The 22797-nt window shown below is 30.1% G+C and overlaps 3 protein-coding genes across 5 annotated transcripts; 1 reads left to right on the top strand and 2 right to left on the bottom strand.

Moving 5' to 3' along the window:
- The first annotated feature begins 2578 nt into the window (after positions 1-2578).
- LOC101501236 (protein TWIN LOV 1) lies at positions 2579-8420 on the top strand. Of its 3 annotated transcripts, none has more exons than XR_189417.4 (7): positions 2579-3532; positions 4785-4992; positions 5099-5163; positions 5638-5717; positions 5828-5863; positions 5974-6037; positions 7971-8057. XR_189417.4 is itself a non-coding variant. In XM_012712813.3 (7 exons), the coding sequence occupies exons 1-7, from the start codon at positions 2956-2958 to the stop codon at positions 8124-8126; spliced, it is 1155 nt and encodes a 384-aa protein (XP_012568267.1). In that variant the 5' UTR covers positions 2579-2955; the 3' UTR covers positions 8127-8420. The 3 variants fall into 3 exon arrangements, 2 of the variants coding, with proteins under 2 accessions (XP_012568267.1, XP_004489990.1); XM_012712813.3 differs by having other exon boundaries at positions 4785-4930; positions 5088-5163; positions 5828-5883; positions 7971-8420; XM_004489933.4 differs by having other exon boundaries at positions 2580-3532; positions 5828-5883; positions 7971-8420.
- A 338-nt stretch (positions 8421-8758) lies between these two features.
- On the bottom strand, positions 8759-11030 carry LOC101500908 (aldehyde oxidase GLOX-like). Its single transcript, XM_004489932.4, has one exon. It carries the CDS (start codon positions 10866-10868, stop codon positions 9069-9071), a length of 1800 nt encoding a protein of 599 aa, XP_004489989.1. The 5' UTR covers positions 10869-11030; the 3' UTR covers positions 8759-9068.
- Positions 11031-14587: 3557 nt separating this feature from the next.
- Positions 14588-22586, bottom strand: LOC101500597 (protein NRT1/ PTR FAMILY 4.6). The gene is made up of 5 exons (XM_004489931.4): positions 22431-22586; positions 22155-22263; positions 21373-21590; positions 16266-16697; positions 14588-15751 (listed from the first exon to the last, which is right to left on the bottom strand). The coding sequence occupies exons 1-5, from the start codon at positions 22431-22433 to the stop codon at positions 14789-14791; spliced, it is 1725 nt and encodes a 574-aa protein (XP_004489988.1). The 5' UTR covers positions 22434-22586; the 3' UTR covers positions 14588-14788.
- Between the last annotated feature and the right edge of the window lie 211 nt (positions 22587-22797).

Here is a 22797-nt window from a genome sequence, read left to right as displayed (position 1 = left end):
CAAAACTGTTGATGAAATATATGAATTGGTTAAAAAATAGAGACTAAAATCGTTAACAAATTTTGTTAAAGAATTTTTTTTTAGATAAATTAAAAATGAAAAATAAAAATGAAATATAATATATTTATATAATATATTGAAAGTTTATCATATAGATTATCTGTGTAAAATTTTTCACAAATCTAAAATCATTTTATATTATTGAGATATACAAAATTATCGTCATATGTATTTTTATTGAATATTGTCAATCTTCATAAGTCTCAATAATTTATCAAATGATTTTATATTTATATAAAATTTTACAAAAAAAAATGATTTTATATTTATACAAAATTTTACAAAAAAGAAATGATTTATATGATATAAACTTTCAATTAAAAAAAATTAAATTATTTTTTTAAGAATTAAAAAAATTGAGTGAGATTTAGTTTGTGAGCAATGGGACATATATTATGTTATTGCTAAACTTAGAAAAAAATTCATGGATTAATTTATAGATCAATTTTTTCGTACTGGGGTTTGTTTTAGTGAAAGACCACTAACCAACACATATAAAAAATAAAAATAAAAAAAAGGACCACTGATTAAATCCTCCGACACAGTAATATAACATTGTTACCCACCCTCGACGAAGGAGTTGTGGGGCTTTCGAATTGCTTTTGTTTTGCAACTTCAAAATCGTTGCTGTTATTATTAAGTACGAAACAAAATCGTCCCTATAATGACTTTACGACAAACTCGGTTTCGTATCCTAACGTCGCAATCCAACATCTAAAATCAAAATGAGTGGTTCCACCTTAATTTCCTATCTAATGCATTGTACCATGTTGCTTCCCTATTCCATTTACATCAACACAACCATATAACTTAATCATATTAAAAGATCTTGCCCTTTATTAGCTATGAAAATTCATAACCTCAACAACTATGTAATTTTGTCTTCACACAACAATATGTGACTAGTACATCTGAACTACTGATTCAATTAGTTAAGAATGTGATTTCTTTTTAGTCTTCTTAAAGAAAATCCTTTTAAATATTACGATATATGTGCATGTTTAATCACTGCGATCAAAATTATTTGATTTGATTTGATGATTAAAGATTTGTATGCAATTTTTATTATTAAAAAAGAGTAAAATACATTACCTAAATAAATTGATCACCATAATTTTTTTTATCAATCACTTACACCATTTTCAATGTAAATTCTTGACAGAAAAATCTATTTATATCTTTTATTGCAATTCATATGCAAATTTTACTTAAGAACATGTATTTCTATAAATAAAATTATAACAGATTAATAACTTATTTATAAATACGTCATAATTCTTTTACTCGCATCTCAATATATTTCTAACATAAAAATAAGAAAGTTATATTTTATTACTTTACAATTGACATCCATTCGCTTTATTATAATTTAATTTGATTTTTTAAATATTTTTAAACAAACTAAATTGATGAACAATAAATTAATTTAATTCAATTCAAATAAATCATATGAAAATAATTTTTTCTTTCTAATATACTATAAATTTTTATATTATATTAGAACAAATATATAAAATATAATAAATATATATATATATATATATATATATATATATATATATATATATAACGAATAGAAAGTAAATAAAACATCATTTTATGATAGCACTATTAATATTTTGAGTTTTGTGATCAATTTTAAATAAGTCAAACTAATTTTAAATCAATAGAAATTGAGATGACGGTTATTGGTTTTAATCCTAAACATGGTAAAAATCTAATTCAATTATTTTTAGATATAATTTTAGGTTAATCCAATTACTGATCTAATTCTTACGTGTACATCCTTATACCGCATCCACTACTAAAAAAAATGAGAATAAAATTAGAAAAAACTAAATATATGAATTTTTTGGGCTTGGAGATGTACTTGCACATTCTTTTAGGTAAATGGTTAAACCTAAATAACTAACGCATTTCACTTAAAAACAAATAATTTAACAATATCTTATTTAAATCAAAATATTTAAGTAGTATTCTCTTCTTTTAATATTATCAAACTGTCCGACACATTATACGGAAATTAAGAAAAATGATTATAGAAATAAATTTATCAAACATATGTTATTTTTATAAATTTATTTGTATAATATTTAACAAATAATGTTAATAAATTTCTCAAAAATACTTATTTAAAAATTAAAAAAGGAAAAAAAATTATATAAAAAATTACTATTTAAAATTTGAAGTCATTAAATACATACATCTTAAAATTTTATTTTATTTTTTGAATGCTTTAACATTTTCCATATTTAATATCGTTAAAGAAAAAATGAAATCACATTAAATAATAATTAGAGATATTTTTAAAAACAAAATTATTAATGGTTGTTGACTTTTATAGACATCTTATATTAAGAGAGGTATTTAAGTTTAATCCAAAAAAAGAAAAAAGAACAATCGACCGAAAAAGCAACTAATAATTTCGATAAGAATTTAATTTTGAAGAAAAATAAAAAAGTAAATAATTTATCAACAAAAGATTTATATAAAAATATCTTGAATTTTGTGTGACTCAAGTGATCTGCCTCAGTTTGGAACAGTTTCCTCCCTCACCTTTTTTTCTCCATTTTGGTAGTCACACCGTGTTCTCGTTGTCGTCTTCTCTCCCTTCTACACAATCTCAATTTTCCCCTTTCATTTTCTTCTATCCAAATCCTTCATTAATACACCATTCTTCATCATCACAACCACAACTTCCACACAGATACATAAAAACCATGCCAACTTAACACTTCCAAAAAAACAAAAAAACTCATCCTTGTGGTGTGAATAACACTTTCGAATTTCCCCAACCACCATCTTCATAGTAATTATCTCAAGTTCACATGGGATTGCGAACAACCTTACCAAGAAGTTTCAAAATCCAAGGTTGTTACGAACTCTTATCACTAAATGGAATCATCATCATCATCAAACTCAGCTACAATAATAAACCAATCCTTCGACGAATTCTACTCACACCACGCCCGCGAATCGCTCGACGAATTGTCTGACTACTTTACAATCACCGACCCTTCCATTTCAGGCCATCCTATTGTTTTCGCCAGCCACGCGTTTCTTAAGATGACTGGGTTCACGCGCGACGAAGTTGTTGGGAGAAGCGGTGGCATGTTTCAAGGTCCGGCGACTTGTCGTAGGTCGGTGATGGAAATTCGTGAAGCTGTTAGGGAAGAGAGAGAGTGTGATGTCGTTTTGGTTAATTATCGTAAAGACGGCACGCCGTTTTGGGTTTTGATTAGTGTTTGTCCTGTTTTTAGTAAACGTGGTGGTGCTGTTGTTCACTTTGTTGCTGTTCAGGTTCCGTTGCATAGGAAAAGAACAAGGATTTGTTATAGTGATGGGTTTTCTCATCAGGTTCATCATGATTTTGTGTTTCGTTGTTGTCGGAAAGAAGTTTGTGCTGATTCGTTGGCTGAACTTGGTCGTGTTTCTTCTTCCGGGAGTCAAGTGTTGGAACATGATGTCACTGGTTGGTTTATTTCTTTGTTTGCTTTTGCTTCCTTTTGTTTTGTGTTTCCCCATAGTTTTAATCAAATGTTTCAGCTCAAGGGGTTAATGAAACTTTGGATTATCGGGGTTCATTTTCCTTGGGAACCGGAGATTTGACACAAAGAAAAGTGACTATGTTAGTTTTTAGGATTTAAACTTTGAACCTCTTGAGTTAGCAGTTAAAACTCTGATGAGAATAGCAGACTCATATAACAACTAACTTAGTTACATTTACGTGCATAAAACTCATTTGGTGTTCTATAGTTGGTTGGTGCTTTTGTCTTTGTTATTACTCAAGTTAAGCTCTTAAGTACACTAGCATAGCTACACTTAATAGGTGATCATTATTGGGCTAATATATAATTTTGATTTCGAGTTCGAATCTTGGTTAGAACAATCTTTGGCTATATTTTATTTAACTTCAGTTGAACTACGGATTATTAGTGCCTTATTTCCCTAACAAGCTTAAGACAAAAAAAGAATATACAATTTTGATAGTTAATGCTACTCAGCTGTTCTGCTGCACATTTTGATAGTTAATGCTCTCTGTCTCATATTAAGTGTCACGTTTGAAATATTTGTTACTTCAAATTACTAATAAAACATTAATAATTTTTTTCCACGAAAATACCCTTATTTACTTTACCTCAACTCACCTAACTACTATATTAATAAGGGTACTCTGGTAATTGAAGTTCATTTTACCATAGAAATTAGTATACTCAATGATTTTATTAAGAAATGTGCATCAATAACCTTGAAGACACTTAATATGAGATGGGAGATTATTAATTGGTAAAAGGATTAAATTATGAAGTACAAAAGATGGATTTCTAAAGAAGTTTACACATTTGGGAATTGATTTATGCACAGGGACACTTTCACCAAAGCAGCACTAGTTATCACTTTGAGGGGCTGCGTTGTATATTAACTTCGTGATTATTAATTACAATGTGAATTGATTGGTTATTTGAGTAACTTATTATATGTCTTCTTGATAACCTTTTTTTAAGTAGAAAATAATAAGTTATTAGTTGGTTGATAATCTATGCATGTTCTTAACCAATAAGATGTATACAATTTTAGCTATAGATGAAACATTTTCTATTCAAATTTTATTATGTTAGTTTCTATATCCCCTTTTGATCTCTTGCCAAGTGATTATGCATTTGTCCAAGTGGTATGGTTCTACCTGGTATTTGCTGATATGTTAGCTACATAATTACATGCAGAATTGGAGAGTGAAGAGCCACGTGAGGCAAGTGATGTTGAGAGGAGAAGTGCTGTGACTGCCATGGACAACATCTTTTCTGTGCTAACCCACTATAGCGAGTTGACTGGAAGATTGGTGTCTAGAAAGAGATGCGGTATTCCTGACGTGGGTCTTCTTAGCTCTTCCTTGATTATTTCTCTTGGTAGAATCAAACAAAGCTTTGTATTGTGAGTTATTGGAAAAAGTCTAGTTTTCTTACTTAAGCACAAGCGTTACAATTTTTGCAGACCCTTAATTTGTTTATTTGTTGTTTGTTTTTGAGTTTCCTTGCAGAACTAATCCACATTTGCCAGATATGCCTATTGTTTATGCCAGTGATGCCTTCACGAAATTGACAGGTCCTAAAACTCTACCTTGTAAAAGTTAATAATAGCCTTGCAAATTCTCTAGCCGATAGTGTCACTTTAATTAATAATTATTTTCCTTTTATTGCTCTTGTATATACCATCTTGAATGATTTAATTTGAATTTGCATGATGGTGACCTTGACTTGGAAAAGGTAGAACAGACGATTGGCACTAGTTATGAGTCACACAGTCTCTACTATTTCTGTCTGCCTTCCGTTGTCTGCACTACTACCTTGAATCATCGTCGTCCAAATTTAAATAAGTTAAAGTTGATGAAAATGGTTCTCAGTTCTCTCATCTCCAGTCTTTGGAGTGAGTCATCTCAGTTGAACAACAATGCCCGTTCTACCTTTCCAAGTCAAGGTCATCATCAGACAAATTCAAATCAATTAATTCAAGAAAGTTGATAACTTATGTGCACTTAAAATTTCAGATTATGTTTTAATTACCTTGTTGTCTGAATAGGTTATGCGAGAAACGAGGTATTGGGCAGCAACTGTAGATTTTTAGGAGGAAGAAATACTGATCACTCGGCTCTACATCTGGTAATACATTTTCTTTCTAGATATAGTTCTCCAATATTTGCCTTGTAATTATCAACTTAGATAAATGAAAAATGGACTATGTGGTTACATTTTTGCCTCACTGCTTATAGATAAGGGAAAGCATCAAAAATGAACAACCATGCACAGTACGTATTTTGAATTACAGGTTAATACTTTCATTCATTTTTATCTGTGCGGCCAAAGCTTTGAACTTTATTTACTGGATATGCTAAATCAATTTACACAACACTAACAGGAAGGATAAAAGCTCATTTTGGAATCTTCTTCACATCTCACCTGTTCGGAATGCTTCTGGAAAGGTAATTTTGTCGAGCTAATTCTTAGCTGAACTAAATCTCAAATGTCTATGATTTATTTTCTTTAGGCATCAGTCTATTCTAATTGTTGACGTTTCTGCTTTTATGGTTATATAACTTGTGCACAATAGTGTTTTATTGGCCTGGGCAAATAATTTACTGGTATAAGGACTGGGAAAGCTAATGGCCGGTTTACTTTTCATGTTTTCTGTTTTCATTTTCACTTCAACTAATAAGCATAAGAGAATATAGATTCAATATTTTTCTCATACAACTTTCGAAAACATGTCTAGCAGTTTTAGAAATTTTGAAAATGTCAAATCATTTTCATTGTTTCGTCAAAACTGTTTTCATTGTTTCCCGAAATATGTTCTTCCTAATTTGTCCTCCATCTTCTCTATTACAATTTTTTATTGCAAGAGTCTTTAATCTCCTTGTTAGCGATTTAAAATGAACATAAATTTTAGAAAATGAAAACCAAAAATGTTATCAAATAGTAAACAGAGGTCTAATGGTCCTTTTGATTTGAGAAGATATTTTTTGTTTTGACATTTACCAATGATTTGTGCAGAAAAGTGTGAAGATAAAAAATGTTTGTTTAATTGTTGAAGTTTCTTATACTAAACCCTGAAGATAGGAAACAAAATGTAAACAAATGACAATTGTGTTATTAAAAGTGAAAACAAGAAATGAACGTAGAAAGTATTTATTCAAATCAAACTGGCCAAATTTTTTGTAACTGATATGCCATGCTTGGTGTCCATTTTACTAGGGCAGCACAACTATTAGGCATAGTTTCCCTTGTGTAATAAAGGGATCCTCGTGATTTTCTCTCAGTTTTCTCAGAAATTTTAGTCCTTTTATATATAAAAATTGTGCGATTTTAGTCCCAGTATCGTGATTGTCTCCTATTGAAAAGAGAGGATTAGATTAAAAGATTACTGATAGTGAAGGGACTAAAAGTGGGATAAAATTAGGGGAACCTCTTTATTGCACTAGGAAAACATTAGGGACAAAAATCATGCAATTGAAAAGTGGAGCATCAAAATTGCTCAATCACAATACTTGGAGACTAAAAGGACAGTTAAGCCTAACTATTATTTCTATGCATCGTTATTAAGGAGGTGATAAAAAAATTAATCTTTTTCAAAGTTAGTAAACAGATTTGCAAAAGGTTCCAACTATTCAAGACTGGCAGCTAATTGGATGTTGTTTTTGAACTTTTTATAACACATCGTTTGAAGAATAATTGCTAAAGCAAGTGTTTTGGTGAAGAGTAGTTGCTTAAATTATAGATAACACCTCAATAGTTTCGTCCTGATTAATTATTTTGGTTTCCATGTTCCATTGTGCTGTCTACTCATAACTTAAGCTTTTGGCCTTTTCTTTATCTAATGGATCCCTGGATTTTCCCTTGCACTCCTTTTCTATCTGTAGTTAATAATAAGGATAAAAAATTATAGTCTTGCCTTCCACCACCCTATTACTTCTACTCATAAGATACTGACTACTCTGGCTCTGTAGTTTGAATCCTTAACTATTGGCTGAATTAGCTTCCATACGGAAATATTTTTTGGCTCTTAACCCTCTAGTTCTTAATAGAAAGAGACTTTGATAATTTGAAATTTGGTCGGGAGGATTGTTCCGAACTCAGGTACTCCTGAATGTTTTTAACTAAAACTTGTTAATTACTTGAGTCGAATCACTTGGTTAGTCTCCTTATGATTATAGTTCAATCACATCGTTAGTTCATGCTTTTATGTCCGTATGGATATGCACTGATTCAATTTTGTACGGGTCCATTACATACATTTTGGGAAGATAATCCTTCACACATGCATACATCATGTGACTGTCTTCCACATTTTATGGATGAAATTTTGGTAACTGTGTCGAAGAATTTGGTACTCACAGTCGCAATATTCTGTTTGTTCAGGTAGCATACTTTGTGGGGGTTCAAATAGAAGATGACTATAAAAACGATGAATATAGGCAGTGTTGGAGACCAGACACGAGACAGCTCAGTGTGGTTGGCGTAGTCAAGGTTGCTGTGAGGAGTTTATCTATGTCTGCTGGGTCTTCAAAGACATAATCATAGGATAACTCGTGGTGGATATTTTTTGTCTTTGGCTGGTTTATTATATGAATTTCATATATTATGCTTGCTTCCAAAGAAAATGTTACTCCATTTTAGAAAAATTATCAATCTCAACTAGAGGGGTGAAAGATTGATTATGTGAAAGAAATTCCATATTGTCAATTGTAATTAACTAAACATTATGTGTTGGAATTCTATAAAATATGCTATTTTCTAGCAAAATAACTCAAACTTGTACTGCTACTAATACCTTCCCCGCATCTTTATATAGTTGAAGTGATTATTTAAGTTTTGTTTTTACTATTTGTTGATTTTTTATATAAGGAAATTATTGATAAAATTAAAGTAAATTCTAATTTAAAAATTCAAAGAGGAGAAAATCTAAGAAATTTTACTACTACCTGCAAACTTGGTAGAATTACTACTCATCCATTAACATCTACTATTTCAGATTAGGAATCCTCAGTCGGTGCTTAGTTCATTATTTTGAGAAAAACTGAAGCATAAAATAACCACCATATTGCAAGTACATGCTTTTTTTTCTTCTTTAATTATTGCAAGTACATATCTGAATTACGCATACATATGTAAATGAGGGAAAACAATAAACTCAACCATAAATGAAATTCACCAAAATTGCTTGATAACTTAAATAGAATTGAAAAATTCCCATGATAAAATAAAAAAAGGGAACTACAAATTGTACATCAGCCCCAAAAAGAATAGTGTCAAAAACTCAATACCACCCCTCGCTATACACATCAACACGTTATAATAGTCATGAATTAACGAAGGAATGACTATTTTCCCATGCTTTATTTTTTATTTTCAAAAACCCTTTTATCTACTTGGTTTTTTCCCTTCTCATTTGGGCCCAACCCAAACCAGGTTTGCAATAAAAAACCTAAAACCGAACCATGCTTATCATCAGTCCACTCAAGTAACATGAACCCAAACAGCAACACTCGGAATTCCAGCGTGGACAACATAAAGCATATAGTATCCAGGTGGCGCCACCGTAAGCGAAGTGGGCCCACGAATTGTAGCCTTATAAACCAAATTCCCAACCTCCTCCATAGCCGTCATTTCTAAAACCAACACCCGTTGATTCATCGCAAACGAGTGAGTAGTAAATGATGGCGCCACCATCGTAACCTTAATCCCATTAATCTCCCTAACCTCCCTCAACGCAAACGTCACCGAAAACAAACCCCCATAAGACGCCGTATTATAAACTGCCTCCACCGACATAATCACGGGCCTCAGCCCACCAAATTCAGGCCCAAGATAATCCGGATAATACGCGTCCAAACTCAACTCTGTCGGGTACGGATACGACCGAAAATCATAAATCCTATGCGGGTTACTCCCACCCACTAAAATCCTGCCATCTGGCAACAACACAGCCGAAGAATGATACATCCTTGGAGTGCTCGCTGGAGCTAATAACTGAAACCTCGGCAACGGGTCAGCCAAACCGGGTCGATATAAAACTGGATAGAAAACCGGGTTTGCTGCGTTCTCCCAACCCGCAGTACCATTCCCTGCACCGTTCAAAATAATCAAATTCCCCGTCGGTAACAAAATCATATCTGGCATGACACGTGGCATCGGCATAACCTCCATAACCCATTCAGGTTTCAAATCACTAACCTTCAACCTCCCACACGTTCTAGAAGCTTCCACAAACACTTTATGTTTATTAGCCAATTCAAACGCTCCGGGAAACGCGCCACCGCACACCATAATTTCAACCTCCAGTAAACTTCCATTTCCTAACCCCGTTAAATTTAACGGTAACATAACGGAAGAGCCAGTACTTGGATAATTTCTCTTTTCTTCTCCAGGTATAATTGGAAATTCCTTTATTACCCTATTACGGTTATAATCAAATAAAATCGAACGACGGTTAGCGAAAATAAAAAGATTACCGTCCGGTAAAAGATGCAAGAAAGGGTAAAGATTGTTTTCTTCACCAGGGTTAGAATCACGCGTGATTTGCAAGAATCTGAGATAAAAAAACGACACGTCGTTTAAACTCTTGGGTACGAATTCGTAAGAAAAAGACGAACGACCACCAACGACGATGATTCTACCGTTTGGGAGAATCTGATTGGAAGCATACCAACGACTTGAAGTTAAATTCTGAGGAAGTTCGTTCCAATCGCAGTTATTGGTTTGAGGACAAGGAGTGAAAGTTCTGAGTTTGTTGTAACCGTCGTTGAAACCACCGGTTTGGATTAACGTACCGTTAACGTTGAGAGCACCGGAGGAACACCAAGCGTCGGTTTGAAGAGTTAAAGGACGGAGGGTGTTTGATGAAATGTCGTAGAGAATGGAGTGAGCTGTGCAGTCGAGTTTGAGTGAAATGTCACGTGGGTTGTAACGGCAATGGCCGTTGGAGAGAGAGATGTTGGATGGGCCGAAATCAGTTCTGTCGAAGATGATAACTTTGTTGTCTTTCATTACTTGCATGTGCATGGCTGAGATACCTATGCTTGTTTGGAGTTGAACCCAGTGGCCTAACAATGTGTTGCTTGTAGTTGTGGTTCTGGTTGTGGTGGTTTGTGAATTTGTGGTGGTTATGATGATTGTTGTTGTTATTAGGTGGAGGAGGAAAGATTGTGCATTCTTGATCTTGAACGCCATGGTTTTAGTTTGTTTTGGCAACACAGGATTATTTACTGTATGCTGCCTCACCAGTGGTAAACATGAAGGTGTTATATATGCATGCATTATTATATACTCCCTCCAAATATAAAAAAAAAAATGAAAAGTAGATTTATAATGTATTGTATACTTCTCATATTATTATGTATTTCATTTGGTTTATACCTTCTTATAAAAACATTTGGCTACTAATTTCAACAACTGAAATATTTTATGGATGTAAAGTTGGTTAAATGGTTGAGATGGAAGAATTAATAAATGAAATGATAAGGAAGGTATTGTGAGTTTAATATTTATCTTCATCAATATATTAACAATATTCATTATAATAATTTTTTTTTACAGAAGAACTCATAATAGTTAGTAAAATAGTTGAATATTGAGATACAATAAATAAATGTATATAAGTGAAAAAAGTAAGTTAATAATTTGTTAGTATAATCTAAGATGAGAAATAGATGAGACACATAAATATTTCAAATGACACTTTTTATCCAAAACATAGGTAGTAATAAAGAGAAGGGTGGCACTTAGTTTGTGAGGGAAGAAATTAAGTATACACGAGGGATGTGAAGTTTTGTGACAACAACTGGATGGTTTGTAACTTTTAATGGGGTTGCATTCTAAAATGAAGGTAATTTCCTATATATATTATTAAGGATTAAAAATATATGCAATGATAATTTACATTTTTCCCCGTTATTCTACTATATATATATATATATATATATATATATATATATATAAAAGAGATTAATGGTAGCATATGAAAACTTGAGCTGTCTCATTAAATGTTAGTGGACCATGTATACAGCTTATTAAACTTTATTACTACGACTAATAGTAATAAATTTCTTATATATGTGTAGAGAGGTAGAATGATGATTAAAGAAGTTACGAGGTATCAACCAACAATCAACCGTGATTGGATTGGAGATAGAAAATGTAGAAAAAAAGAGGTTATCCTTTTGAGGGATAGAAAAAAAAAAGAGGTTAGGTGATTTTGTTTGGATGACATTGAGAAGAGTGGGTTAATTAGCAGAGTTGATGTGAGTGTGTAAATTGTAATTATTTATTGGATAGATATGAATGGAGATTTGAGATGAGATATGAGATGCAATATTAAATGAGTAGTGTACGTCGTATATACAATAATACTAGTAGTACGTAATTATTAGGATATTGAAAGTGAAGTTGGGAGTTATTATGATATAGTGAGAGTAGTGAATGAGAGTGGGGCTGGGGAACAGACAGAGTGCTTATGCATGTTAATGAGGTGGTCGTGTCAACGTTACTGTAATAACTATGAATCTATGTGGTGAAATTGAATGAATTGCAGCGATTAACAAACTTCAATTGGTAACATTGACGGTGGTGGGGTGGGTAATGCATGGTTGCAGTCAAATTAATTTATGACTACCCTGGACCAGTTCAGTTTTTTTTCTTCCAATTTTTAATGCATTTATCGCTAGCTTTATACAACCTTACACTTAATTACAAATGCAAGCTTATATCTCTTCAAGCACTATGGTGGATATTATATATATATATTATTTAAGAAAAATGTTCATTGTTATTATGAAAAATACTAACGAAAGATAAATAGTTATATTTATTTAATTGGTTTTTTCAACCCACTCTCTTGATATATTTTTAGTGTATTGGTTAGTTTTTAGCAAGGGAGGTGCGGAAAGCAGCATACTCACGACATCTTACCATATCAGCCCAATTTAGTTGTAATTTGTTCTATCATGTAGAGCCCGTAAAGCATATAAGACTGCATTCTTTGGCACGTGTGGCTCTAAAAGTGCCACATAAAATCTGGTTACAAGAAACACCCTCTTCATATTGGAATTAGAGAAAATGAAATTTAATTAATAAAAATATATTTTTAAAAATAATGAAAATATTTTTATTATTTCTTTATATTTCTAAAAACACAAATTCAATTTTTTTTAACTTCTTATTAATTAACAACTAAAATTAACGCTTTTTTTTATAATTATTTTTTCACCAAGTAAACGAGTTTAGATTGTTAATTGAATTTGTGGCAATGTTTCAATTTATTCCATCATATTATCAATAAATGATGCTAAGAATTGCCAAATTTTATTCTAATTGTTCATATATATAGAGGAGTGTATTAATGGATTGCGTAAAACCGACTTGGATCGATCTATAAAATATTGTACTAAAAAAATCTACTACAATTTTTTTTCTTCTTTAGACATGGCTTTTATGTGTTGTAGAAACTAGTGCTATTATAAGTTACTACAACGCTTTTAAAACATGAAAAATATTGTCATATATATGTTTATAATAACATTTTTTAACTAAAAACATTGTTAAATAGTGACTTATAACGACACTTTTGCAAAAAGAGTTATTATATGATACCTTTCAATAACGCTTTTTTTTTCCTTCCCAAAAACAATGTTAGTTTATATCTGCTACAATTTCTTCATATAAATTCTGTCATATATTGATGCAATGATTTTCAAAATTTATTCACTTTGTCAGTGCAATGTACATTCAACATTCACATACAGTTTAAAAAAAAAAGTAATAAAACAAATACTTATAAATATTTGATCCACCTTAACTTCAATAATAAAACGAGTTCTATAACTTTTTCCTTTACATATTCACTAAAAATATGTCAAAACAAATATACTTGATCTACTTCAGCTTTACTCAAAAGTAAGTTCTAACACTCTTTAAAATAATAACAAATAAATACAATTTTTTCATAATCGTCAAAACTACATTCATATATAAAATTCGTATAAAATTAACAATCTCTAATAAGTTCAAATATCCATATCCAAAATTACATAATGTTCTTGTTCTTATAAAAACTTACTCTTGATATTTACTTTTTTCATAATGGCTTCTTTCAAATATCTTTTTTCATTGACACGTGTCCTACATTAAGAACGTGAAAATTTAATGATATTCAAAAACTTACTCTTGATATTTACTTCAGTAATGACTTCTTTCAAATCTCTTTTTCATTAACATGTGTCTTACATTAACACGAGGTTGAATGTAACTTAATCCCTCCTCTCTCCCTCTCTCTCTCTATATATATATATGAATTAACCAATTTATTATCAAATGTATCTTTGATATTATTTCCTCAATTCAGGTTTATGCATAATATTACTAATTTAATTAATATTTATTATTATTATTATTGTTATTAAATCTATTATGTTATATTGTATGTTACATAGTTTTGATTCTTTAGAGTTATAAATTTAAAGATTAGATTATTGATAGTTGTTGTAAGGTGTTGTATCCCTTAAATTAAAAGATATATAATTTCTCTTGTTAAATTTAATGATTCGTACTGTTGCAACATCATATTACTTCATCCAACAATTTTATTAATATTCATTAGTGTAGTTTTACTTATGCGATTTTAAAATAATGGTTGTATTTGATTATTTTATATAAATTTAGAAAATATGTAAAATAAAGCTATACAAATTTAGAAAATATGTTAAATAAAAGATAGAGAAGAATAATTTTATTAAATTATCTTTCAAAATAATTGATTGATTCAAATTATCATAGATATAAAATATAAAAATAATAAATTGAGAGTGATACACGTACTATTAATTAGAGTATAATTTACGAAATGAAATTAAAGTTGCATATCAAAAACGACAATTATTACACTGTATATATTGCTTGCATTAAAATGCATACAAGTTCCTCTTCTTTTCATTGATTGCAATAACATAAATCATGTTAATCGTCAAAAACACCACAAGATCTATAGAAACCATTTGCTTTCACTAATAATAGTAACCAAAAGAGTTACAAATTATTACAAGTGTGTGCCAATATATATATATATTGCAGTCAATTATACACAACAGCTTCCTAAGATTGACTTGGCAAAATTTTGATAAATGAACATTTAAACCAAAGTGTTGATAACTTCATATACAACTTTTGAAAATTTTCCATTTCCTTCATTCATTACCACTCCCTCTCCCTCTATATTTGTACCTGACAGCCCAATACAAATAATGCAGAAAATTCAATCCACTTAGCAAACACATAAGCCAATAGAATCTCTCCAAATGATAGTAATTAAGATTAGCACCAGATAACCATGGTTTATGACCATTATTACCAGTAACACCATTAACCAAAGACACAATCATTGAACTAAGATAATATCCTAATGCCAAAGAAGCCCAAGAAAGTGATGTAGCCAAAGATCTCATACTTGAAGGTGCTTCTGAGAAGAAAAACTCCAATAATCCAGCTAAAGTGAAAAGATCAGCTGAACCAAGAAACAAGTACTGAAAAGCTATCCAAAAAACTGAAATTTGTAATGGTTTTGAGATATTTGCTATTTGCACCCCCCTTTGTCTTTTAATTTCAACAAGTGCAGCCACTGCCATTGCTATTATAGATAATATTAATCCAATTCCAATTCTTTGGAGATGTGTTATTCCCATTTCTGATTTGGGTAATTTTCTAGCATAAGGTATTATGACGTGATCATAAATTGGTGCTAGGATCATTAAAAACAGGACAGGAAAAATTGGTAATGAAGCTGGTGGAACATTAAGGGAACCAAGTTTTGTGTTCATTGTGGAAGCTTGTTCAATTGAGAATGTTGATAGTTGAGCTAAGCAAGAGTTGAGCATGATTGTGCAAGCAAATATTGGTAGTATTTTAAGTACTGTTTTGACATCTTCTACTTGTTGGATTGTGCATTGGAGTGATGGATGGATTGGTTTGTTTGTGATTGCATTGTTGAGGAATTTGAAGGATTGTGTTTGGTTTGTTTCAGTTGATGTTGTTGTTTTTAAGGTTGATGGATCTGTTTGTGAGTTTGGATAAAAAGAACTAGATGACATGTTCATAACAGAACTGCTAGAGTTTCTGTTGGTGCAGATGTTTAGTGATGCTGCTACAACAACCTGATCAATTTCAAAACATGAAATACAAACCATGTTGAATTAGTTAAAATTGGAAGGAGAATTAAATTAAGGATGTTTTTATATTATCGGTAAGGCTTCAAAATATGACAATATTTGTTTTTGTTCCTAAAAAGAAAAGGTTTAATTGCAGTTTTTGTGTCCATATTTTAGTTGAATCACAAAAGTAGTCCTCTCATTTTATTTCTCTCAAATTTTGGTCCTCCAAAAAGAACTTTAGTCTAAAACTTGATTAAATGTCATTTTTTTAAATCACACCGCACCATTTATGATCATAGATTTCAGGTACAATTGTTGTACCACGAGATCTTGAAGCACAGTGTGACTTAAATAACAGTTTATCAAATTTTGGATTAAAATTCTGTTTGGGGACCAAAACTGGAGATAAATAAAATAAGAAAACTATTTTTGTGATTCAGATAAAAAAGAGAATCAAAACTACAATTAAACAAAAAAAAAATAAAAAGTTAATATTATTTTAGTTATGAAATGTTACCTTTAGAATGGTTGTAAGTGGACTTCCTGAAGGAACCTTATTCCTGTAAGTTGTAGAGCCAGCCAAGAAAACAGGAATAGACAAAAATATGCTAATAGTTGATATTGCAAAACCCCATTCCCAACCTTTATTATCTTCAACCCAAACAACAAAAGTAACAGCAATAAGTGCACCACATGATAGGCAGAACACAAAGTAGTTGAAGAATGTTGATCTATGCTTTCTTCCATTTGGTGTTGATTCATCAAATTGTTCGCCGCCGTGCACTGGAAGCGATCCTTTAATTCCTCCAACTCCGAGAGCCACGAGATAGAGACCGGCGAACAACATTGTTGCTTTTCCACCATTAACTTCTTCACATGGAGTTTCTCCTTCACATTTTGTTGGCTTTAGTGAAGGAACATGAGCTTGTATGGTTAGTACAATTAGACCCTGCACAAACAATTCCAAATTCATTATAGTCATGTCGCATATTTTCTTTTTACGGGCATCATCTACGATTGAATAAATTTTAATAAAATATTATATTTGTTGATAGAACTATTTTAACTATTCGATCAAGATAAGATATGATATTTCATATATGAATTTAAATTTGATTTAATGAAGTTACAATCAATTTAAAATTTCCAATTTTACTGCAATAACCAATATATCTAATTGCATATGTTTTTATCACTTAGATTCTTTTTTGGCTTTTTGGTTTTCTACAGTTCTAGTCAACAATATTCAATTTGCTTTTTGTTCAAATTTGTGTGTCTAGAGCAGTACATTGTTCTGAAATGGGCCACATAGAAGGCCTTATTTGGGTCCAGCACTCAACCTACCAAGTCTCAAGTTTGTTCCAATACCAATCTGATGAAGAGTTTACCAATAAGAATTGCAATAATGACAACATTTTGAGCACCAATAGGATGGTAACACCTAAGACATTGCATTGATGGTATATATAGGTGAAAAGGCTTTATAAAAATGTATGTAACACCTGGGTCCAATATTCAACATGGTCCATAGTTTGTTCCATTTTATTATATATGGATCTAAACTCATGTCAAACTATGAAAGTTATTAGGTGACTTGATGGTATAATTTGAAGTGACGAGAATATTATAGATTCAAAATCCTCCACTTAAAAATAATAATTAATAATTAAACATTTGTTAATTTTTTTTTCTTCTGAAAAACAAAAGAAATGTTATGACAACCATGGACAAATAATAAATATATTCATAATGCTTAAATAATTTTAACTTTCAAATTTATTTATTAACACATTAATATGGTGAATTCTTAACATATTATCCCACAAGAGAATTTGACACTATATATCTACACATTAATAAGAAAACAATGATAAGACAATAGATATATGGATCACGCTACAAGAAAAAAGATGGTTTGCAAAAATTCAAAAGATTATATGCAACGTCGTAACTGCAGCAATCTACTTGCAACGGTTCTCCAACTATAGTAAATTTGTGTATAATATTTCTTTTATATATTTAATATTTAATTTATTTATATTCAATATGAGACTTAAGTATGCATATACTTGACCTCAATAGTGGTCACAATAAAGTTGTGGTAATTGTAATAAAAAATAAAGAAGGTGGAAGTTAGGACGAAATGTTGAAGATTCAACATATTATAATTATAAATAAACTTAATGGCTAAAATTATTTATCCACCATAAATTATACTATCAAGCCTCATTGTCCATGTTAATTACAGCTCTAAAGGAAATATCAATTAGTTAGAACCAATGGGTGAATGGCAAAGCACATGGACTTGCATTGATTACACAAGTGATACCTACCCATCTTTTTCTCTTCCTTAATCCCTCTACTTTTGCTTAGAAAATGAAAATAAACCAATAAAATACCTCAAATTTGGCCAGCGAATATCGTTACTTTTGGACAACTACACATAAATAAGAAGAGACAAATTGCCAACCCTACCTCAAATATTTATTGACCAATAATATAACTAGTCTTGTTCTACAAAAAAAACAAGTGTAAAGTTAGAGTCAAGGAGTCTATGCCACGTGTTTACTCACTTGATCCCACATCTTAGTCTATAATATGGACCGTAGCTTAGACAATGACTTATTATAATCCACTATTAACAGTTAGTTATGATTTATGTAAAGTCACTATAGTATGATATATTTTGGCGTTTTCATATATTTATGTACGTGCTAAGTGCCTTTGTGCAAAGGGTGAAGATAATTAATGATCAACAAAACAACAACCACACACGTGGTGCATGAACTTCTTTTGCCAAAATTACTACACCATATATTATTTATTTATTTACAAAGCTATACTATATATTATACTCTTTGAATCTTCTAGAAATAGATGTATTGAAAAAATATGAATAAAACCATTTATGGAATAAAAATCAAATACTAGTTTATTAAAAAAATCTTTTACCAGAAGATAACGAAGGCCATGCATTATCTAGGTCCAAAAGTAGACGTGACATAAATTGAGCCGAAGTTGATCTTATAATTTTGAGGTGTATAAATGTATGAATACTATGTGCTTTTAAAAAAAAAGTATGATTAATATTGATTATTTAGTAAAAAAATAAAGCAAGTAGGAGCGATATTTGAGGAGCAAAAACGAAAAAAGATAATGCACTAAAATAAAGCCTTTTGTCAAAAATAAAATAAAACAGAGGGGTCCTCTTATATTTAAAATATACACGTTGCATGAAAAGAATATGTGGGGTCCCCTTATATCTAATAAATTTAACATTTTTATCTTCACAAGATAAATTAATGCTCATGCGTGTTTTGAAGATTTATTTATTTTTTAATATAAAAATTTGATCGAATATAAGAATAATAATCCATCTAAAATATTTCAAACTCAATATCATAATAGTCAATCACCCACCGTCTATGTTTTATGAAGGATTATGCTTGCAATACTATATACTAAACTATAATATTAAAATAGATCTAAACTTTGACAATTTTCTTTGATGAAAATATTTACAACTTTTATGTTAAAATTCTAACGAACTGACATACTCCCATTTTTTATTTTATGAATTAGGCACCCGTTTTTGTTACTAACATACACTCTTTTACACCTTATAATTCTATACGTATTTCAATCTTCATTTTATTCAGTACAATTTCTTTTTACTTTTCAAAATACATCAGTTATTTTTGGTACAATTTCAATACAAAATCTCGCCCCACAACAATATTTTAATTTTCCCTAAAAAAATCCCAATATTGTATCAATTTATCTCCCCACTTCATTAAGCTAAAGTAAAACGCGCCAGACATTATGAGCCATGTTATGTGCCCTTCAAATTTATGTGATGTTGCTAGATGCTGACCACAAGAAAAATATATATTACTCTCTTCTTTTCATATGCATAATAAGTGCAATATTTGCAAAGGAAAAAACTTCAATAAGTATTCTTTTATCATTTTAATGTAGTATTTTTTTTACAATGAAAGAATTTTAGTAATTTTAGTAATTATTTTGAAGCCTAGAAATATTTTCAATATTCTACTATTAATTATGTTATTTATTTTTTATCTATTATTTTAAATTTGTGTGAAATAATATGACACCGATAATTAAAATTATGTGTATCATGTGTTAGTTTTCTGCTATCGCTACAACTAAGATTTCGATTTCAAAATTAACAAAAAAAAACTCTAATCAAGTTTTTTTTTTTAGAAATAATTAATAACATGAACTTTTGCATTAATTTTTAGTTATATGAAATTGTTATTTTTTTAGTTAAATGAAAAATATGTTGACTCTTAATATTGACAAGTCGTATATGTTTTATTTATATTTGATATGTATACTAAAAGTAAAAAGGAAAATGATATAAAATGAATTAAATAAACAATTTTGACTTAATAAAATGATGAATTCTATGGTACATGCATCGATCCGACATGTACCGGTACATTTGATTTTTAAATTAATAGTTAACTGAGTTTTTTCTTTAAAAAACTATTTTTTATTATTTAAATAATTATAATAACTACATATTATCTACTAAAAGTATCAATAAAATAAAATTTACTTTTTAAATTTTTATTATTTATAATAGTGAATATTAAATATTTTTTACAATAAAATATAAAAAATTAGTATGATGCTTATAAATTTCATTAATATTTTTTTTTATACGAAATGTTATTTACTGTTGTACAACATTTGACAAATAGTTCTTTAATTTACAAAAAGATAACCAATTTATTAATTTAGAAATAAAATATATAAAAAACACTACAATTTATGAATGTATCGAATAAGCTCTCTTACAAAATATATATCTTTATAGGCACTTTTCACACAATCCACAAGGTTTTGTTCGAGCACAAGTGGCAGAGAAAATGCGGCAAAAGAATGGGAATCAAGAAATGGATAAGTATTTTAAACATTATTCACATTTTATCAATTCTTTTGTTTTGAATTTGCTTGCAGCATTTGATTCAATTCAACCCTACCCCACAACTTGCAAAATTTTGCAAAGATCCGATTCTAGATATCACAATTCACAAATCATATCTTCTTTTCCAATTGAAACTGCAGGCGTGTCCTCTATGTAACCCAATATAAAAAAAAATTAATTAATTATTCCTCTGCAAAAATTAATTAAGTAATTAAACAACCCTTTTATATATATTCTCTCTCTCGTATTCAATTTGAGTTCTCATTATAGATTTCATGCACTCAACAATTCAATATAGTCAGATCAAAGTTGGATGCTTCTATTACTAGATCGTTTTTAAAATTTGTTTAAAATTCTCTATCGAACACTCATTTTTTATTAATTAAACTTATGTGTGAGTATCATTTTATACGAGGTATATTTCCATAATAATTAACGAGTTTTACACGAGGGTTGAAAAAACAGCCTTAAAGTGAGTAAATATAAATAATCACAATTATGCAAGTTATAAAAACAAAAATTAAAAAGAGAGGCAAATGGTAACAAAAAGATATATCTAAGTAGGCATGTCTAAGAAGAGAGAGAAAGTCACAAATTGTAGCAAAAAGTGATGATAACATGAAGAAAAAGGAAATGTTGTGTAAATAATAATAATAACGAGGAGACTTACCAAGAGCTCAATAACTGCACTTATCAAGTAGACATGATAAGTGGTGAAAAATGCATCCGACAAAAAACCACCAAGGAGAGCAAGAAGAAAAGCTGTTCCCATAAAATTGGTTACATTGTTAGCTGATTTTGAAGGAGACATATGCATATACTCCCTTAGATACAAAACCAAATTGCTTGCATTGGCCAAAAACGCTAGATTCTCCAATATCTCCACAACTACAAAAAAGGGAGAGTGTATTAATTAAATAAAAGAGGTTATGATTCGTGGTCGAGCAAAATATGATTTTTTTTTTTAGTTATAAATGTTTACAACCACACATATATGCTCTCACTTTTTTTTGTGTATCACATAAACAAACACCTTACTTTTTCTTTTTTTACATCCTAATTTAATTTTTTCAGATATTTTTTTTCTTAACCCTCTTTTTTCTCAATAGATATCCTCGATCATAAATAATCTTATTCGAAGTACGTTCGACACTAACTATAAAATGAAGTTGTTCTAATCAAGAATCAAATTCAAGTTTACTCAAATAATTCATAACATCAAATAACATATAACCTAAAAATATATTTATAAGTGACAAATATCTCTCATCTTACAATTTTATATAGAGTCACTCAGATCACCCTCTAGATGCTCGCTAACAAGCGTGAACGGGGGGGTGTTGAGGTTTTTCATTCGAATAACTTTAGTTTTAATTAATCCGATAAAAAGCATGAATAAAAATGTATTTTCTTTTTCATCTTTGAGTTAAAAAATAGACATTTGAAACTAACCAAGAACGAAGGAGGCTGCAAGCATGCCTCCATGGCGACCTCTAAGGGCAGGCTTGTTCCTCCAGTCTACATAGCCTTCCCATCTTGTCATTTGGGGTACTTCTAGTTCCTACAAAAAATTGTAGTATTTAATATATATATTTCTTTTGTTAATATTGAAAACATATATGATATATATACTTGTGAGAGAATGAAAAGGAAAAAAAAAAAAAGAAAGAGAAAAGGGTGTGTGGAAAGAGAGAAAAAGAGAACAAGAAACAAGAGAACTCAACTAACCATCACTATGGTTGCTTGCTTTTTTCTTGTAGTGATGTATCGATAGTTAAGGGGAGATTGTGAGAGATTTAAAGAGGTGGAGCTAAGAAGGCTTCAAATTGGGCAAAATGGTCATCACACAAATTAACACCATTTAACAATTAAATTGACTTTCTAATCTATCTTTCTTTTCACTCTTACTCCCTTCTTTTTTATTGGGTCTTGATTTCATTTTCGCCTAACACTATTGTTCAACTTCAAAATAGTTAATATGTTGTTAAATTTTTATTATTGATAAAAATATTTCATAAAATTTGACATAAAATAATTTATAATTCTGTTCACATTGCGACATGAATTATGAATATATAGAAAAAGAATATCAAAT

Source organism: Cicer arietinum, chromosome 2, assembly GCF_000331145.2.
Source record: "Cicer arietinum cultivar CDC Frontier isolate Library 1 chromosome 2, Cicar.CDCFrontier_v2.0, whole genome shotgun sequence".
Taxonomy (NCBI): domain Eukaryota; kingdom Viridiplantae; phylum Streptophyta; class Magnoliopsida; order Fabales; family Fabaceae; genus Cicer; species Cicer arietinum.
This window is presented reverse-complemented; position numbering and strand designations above follow the sequence as displayed.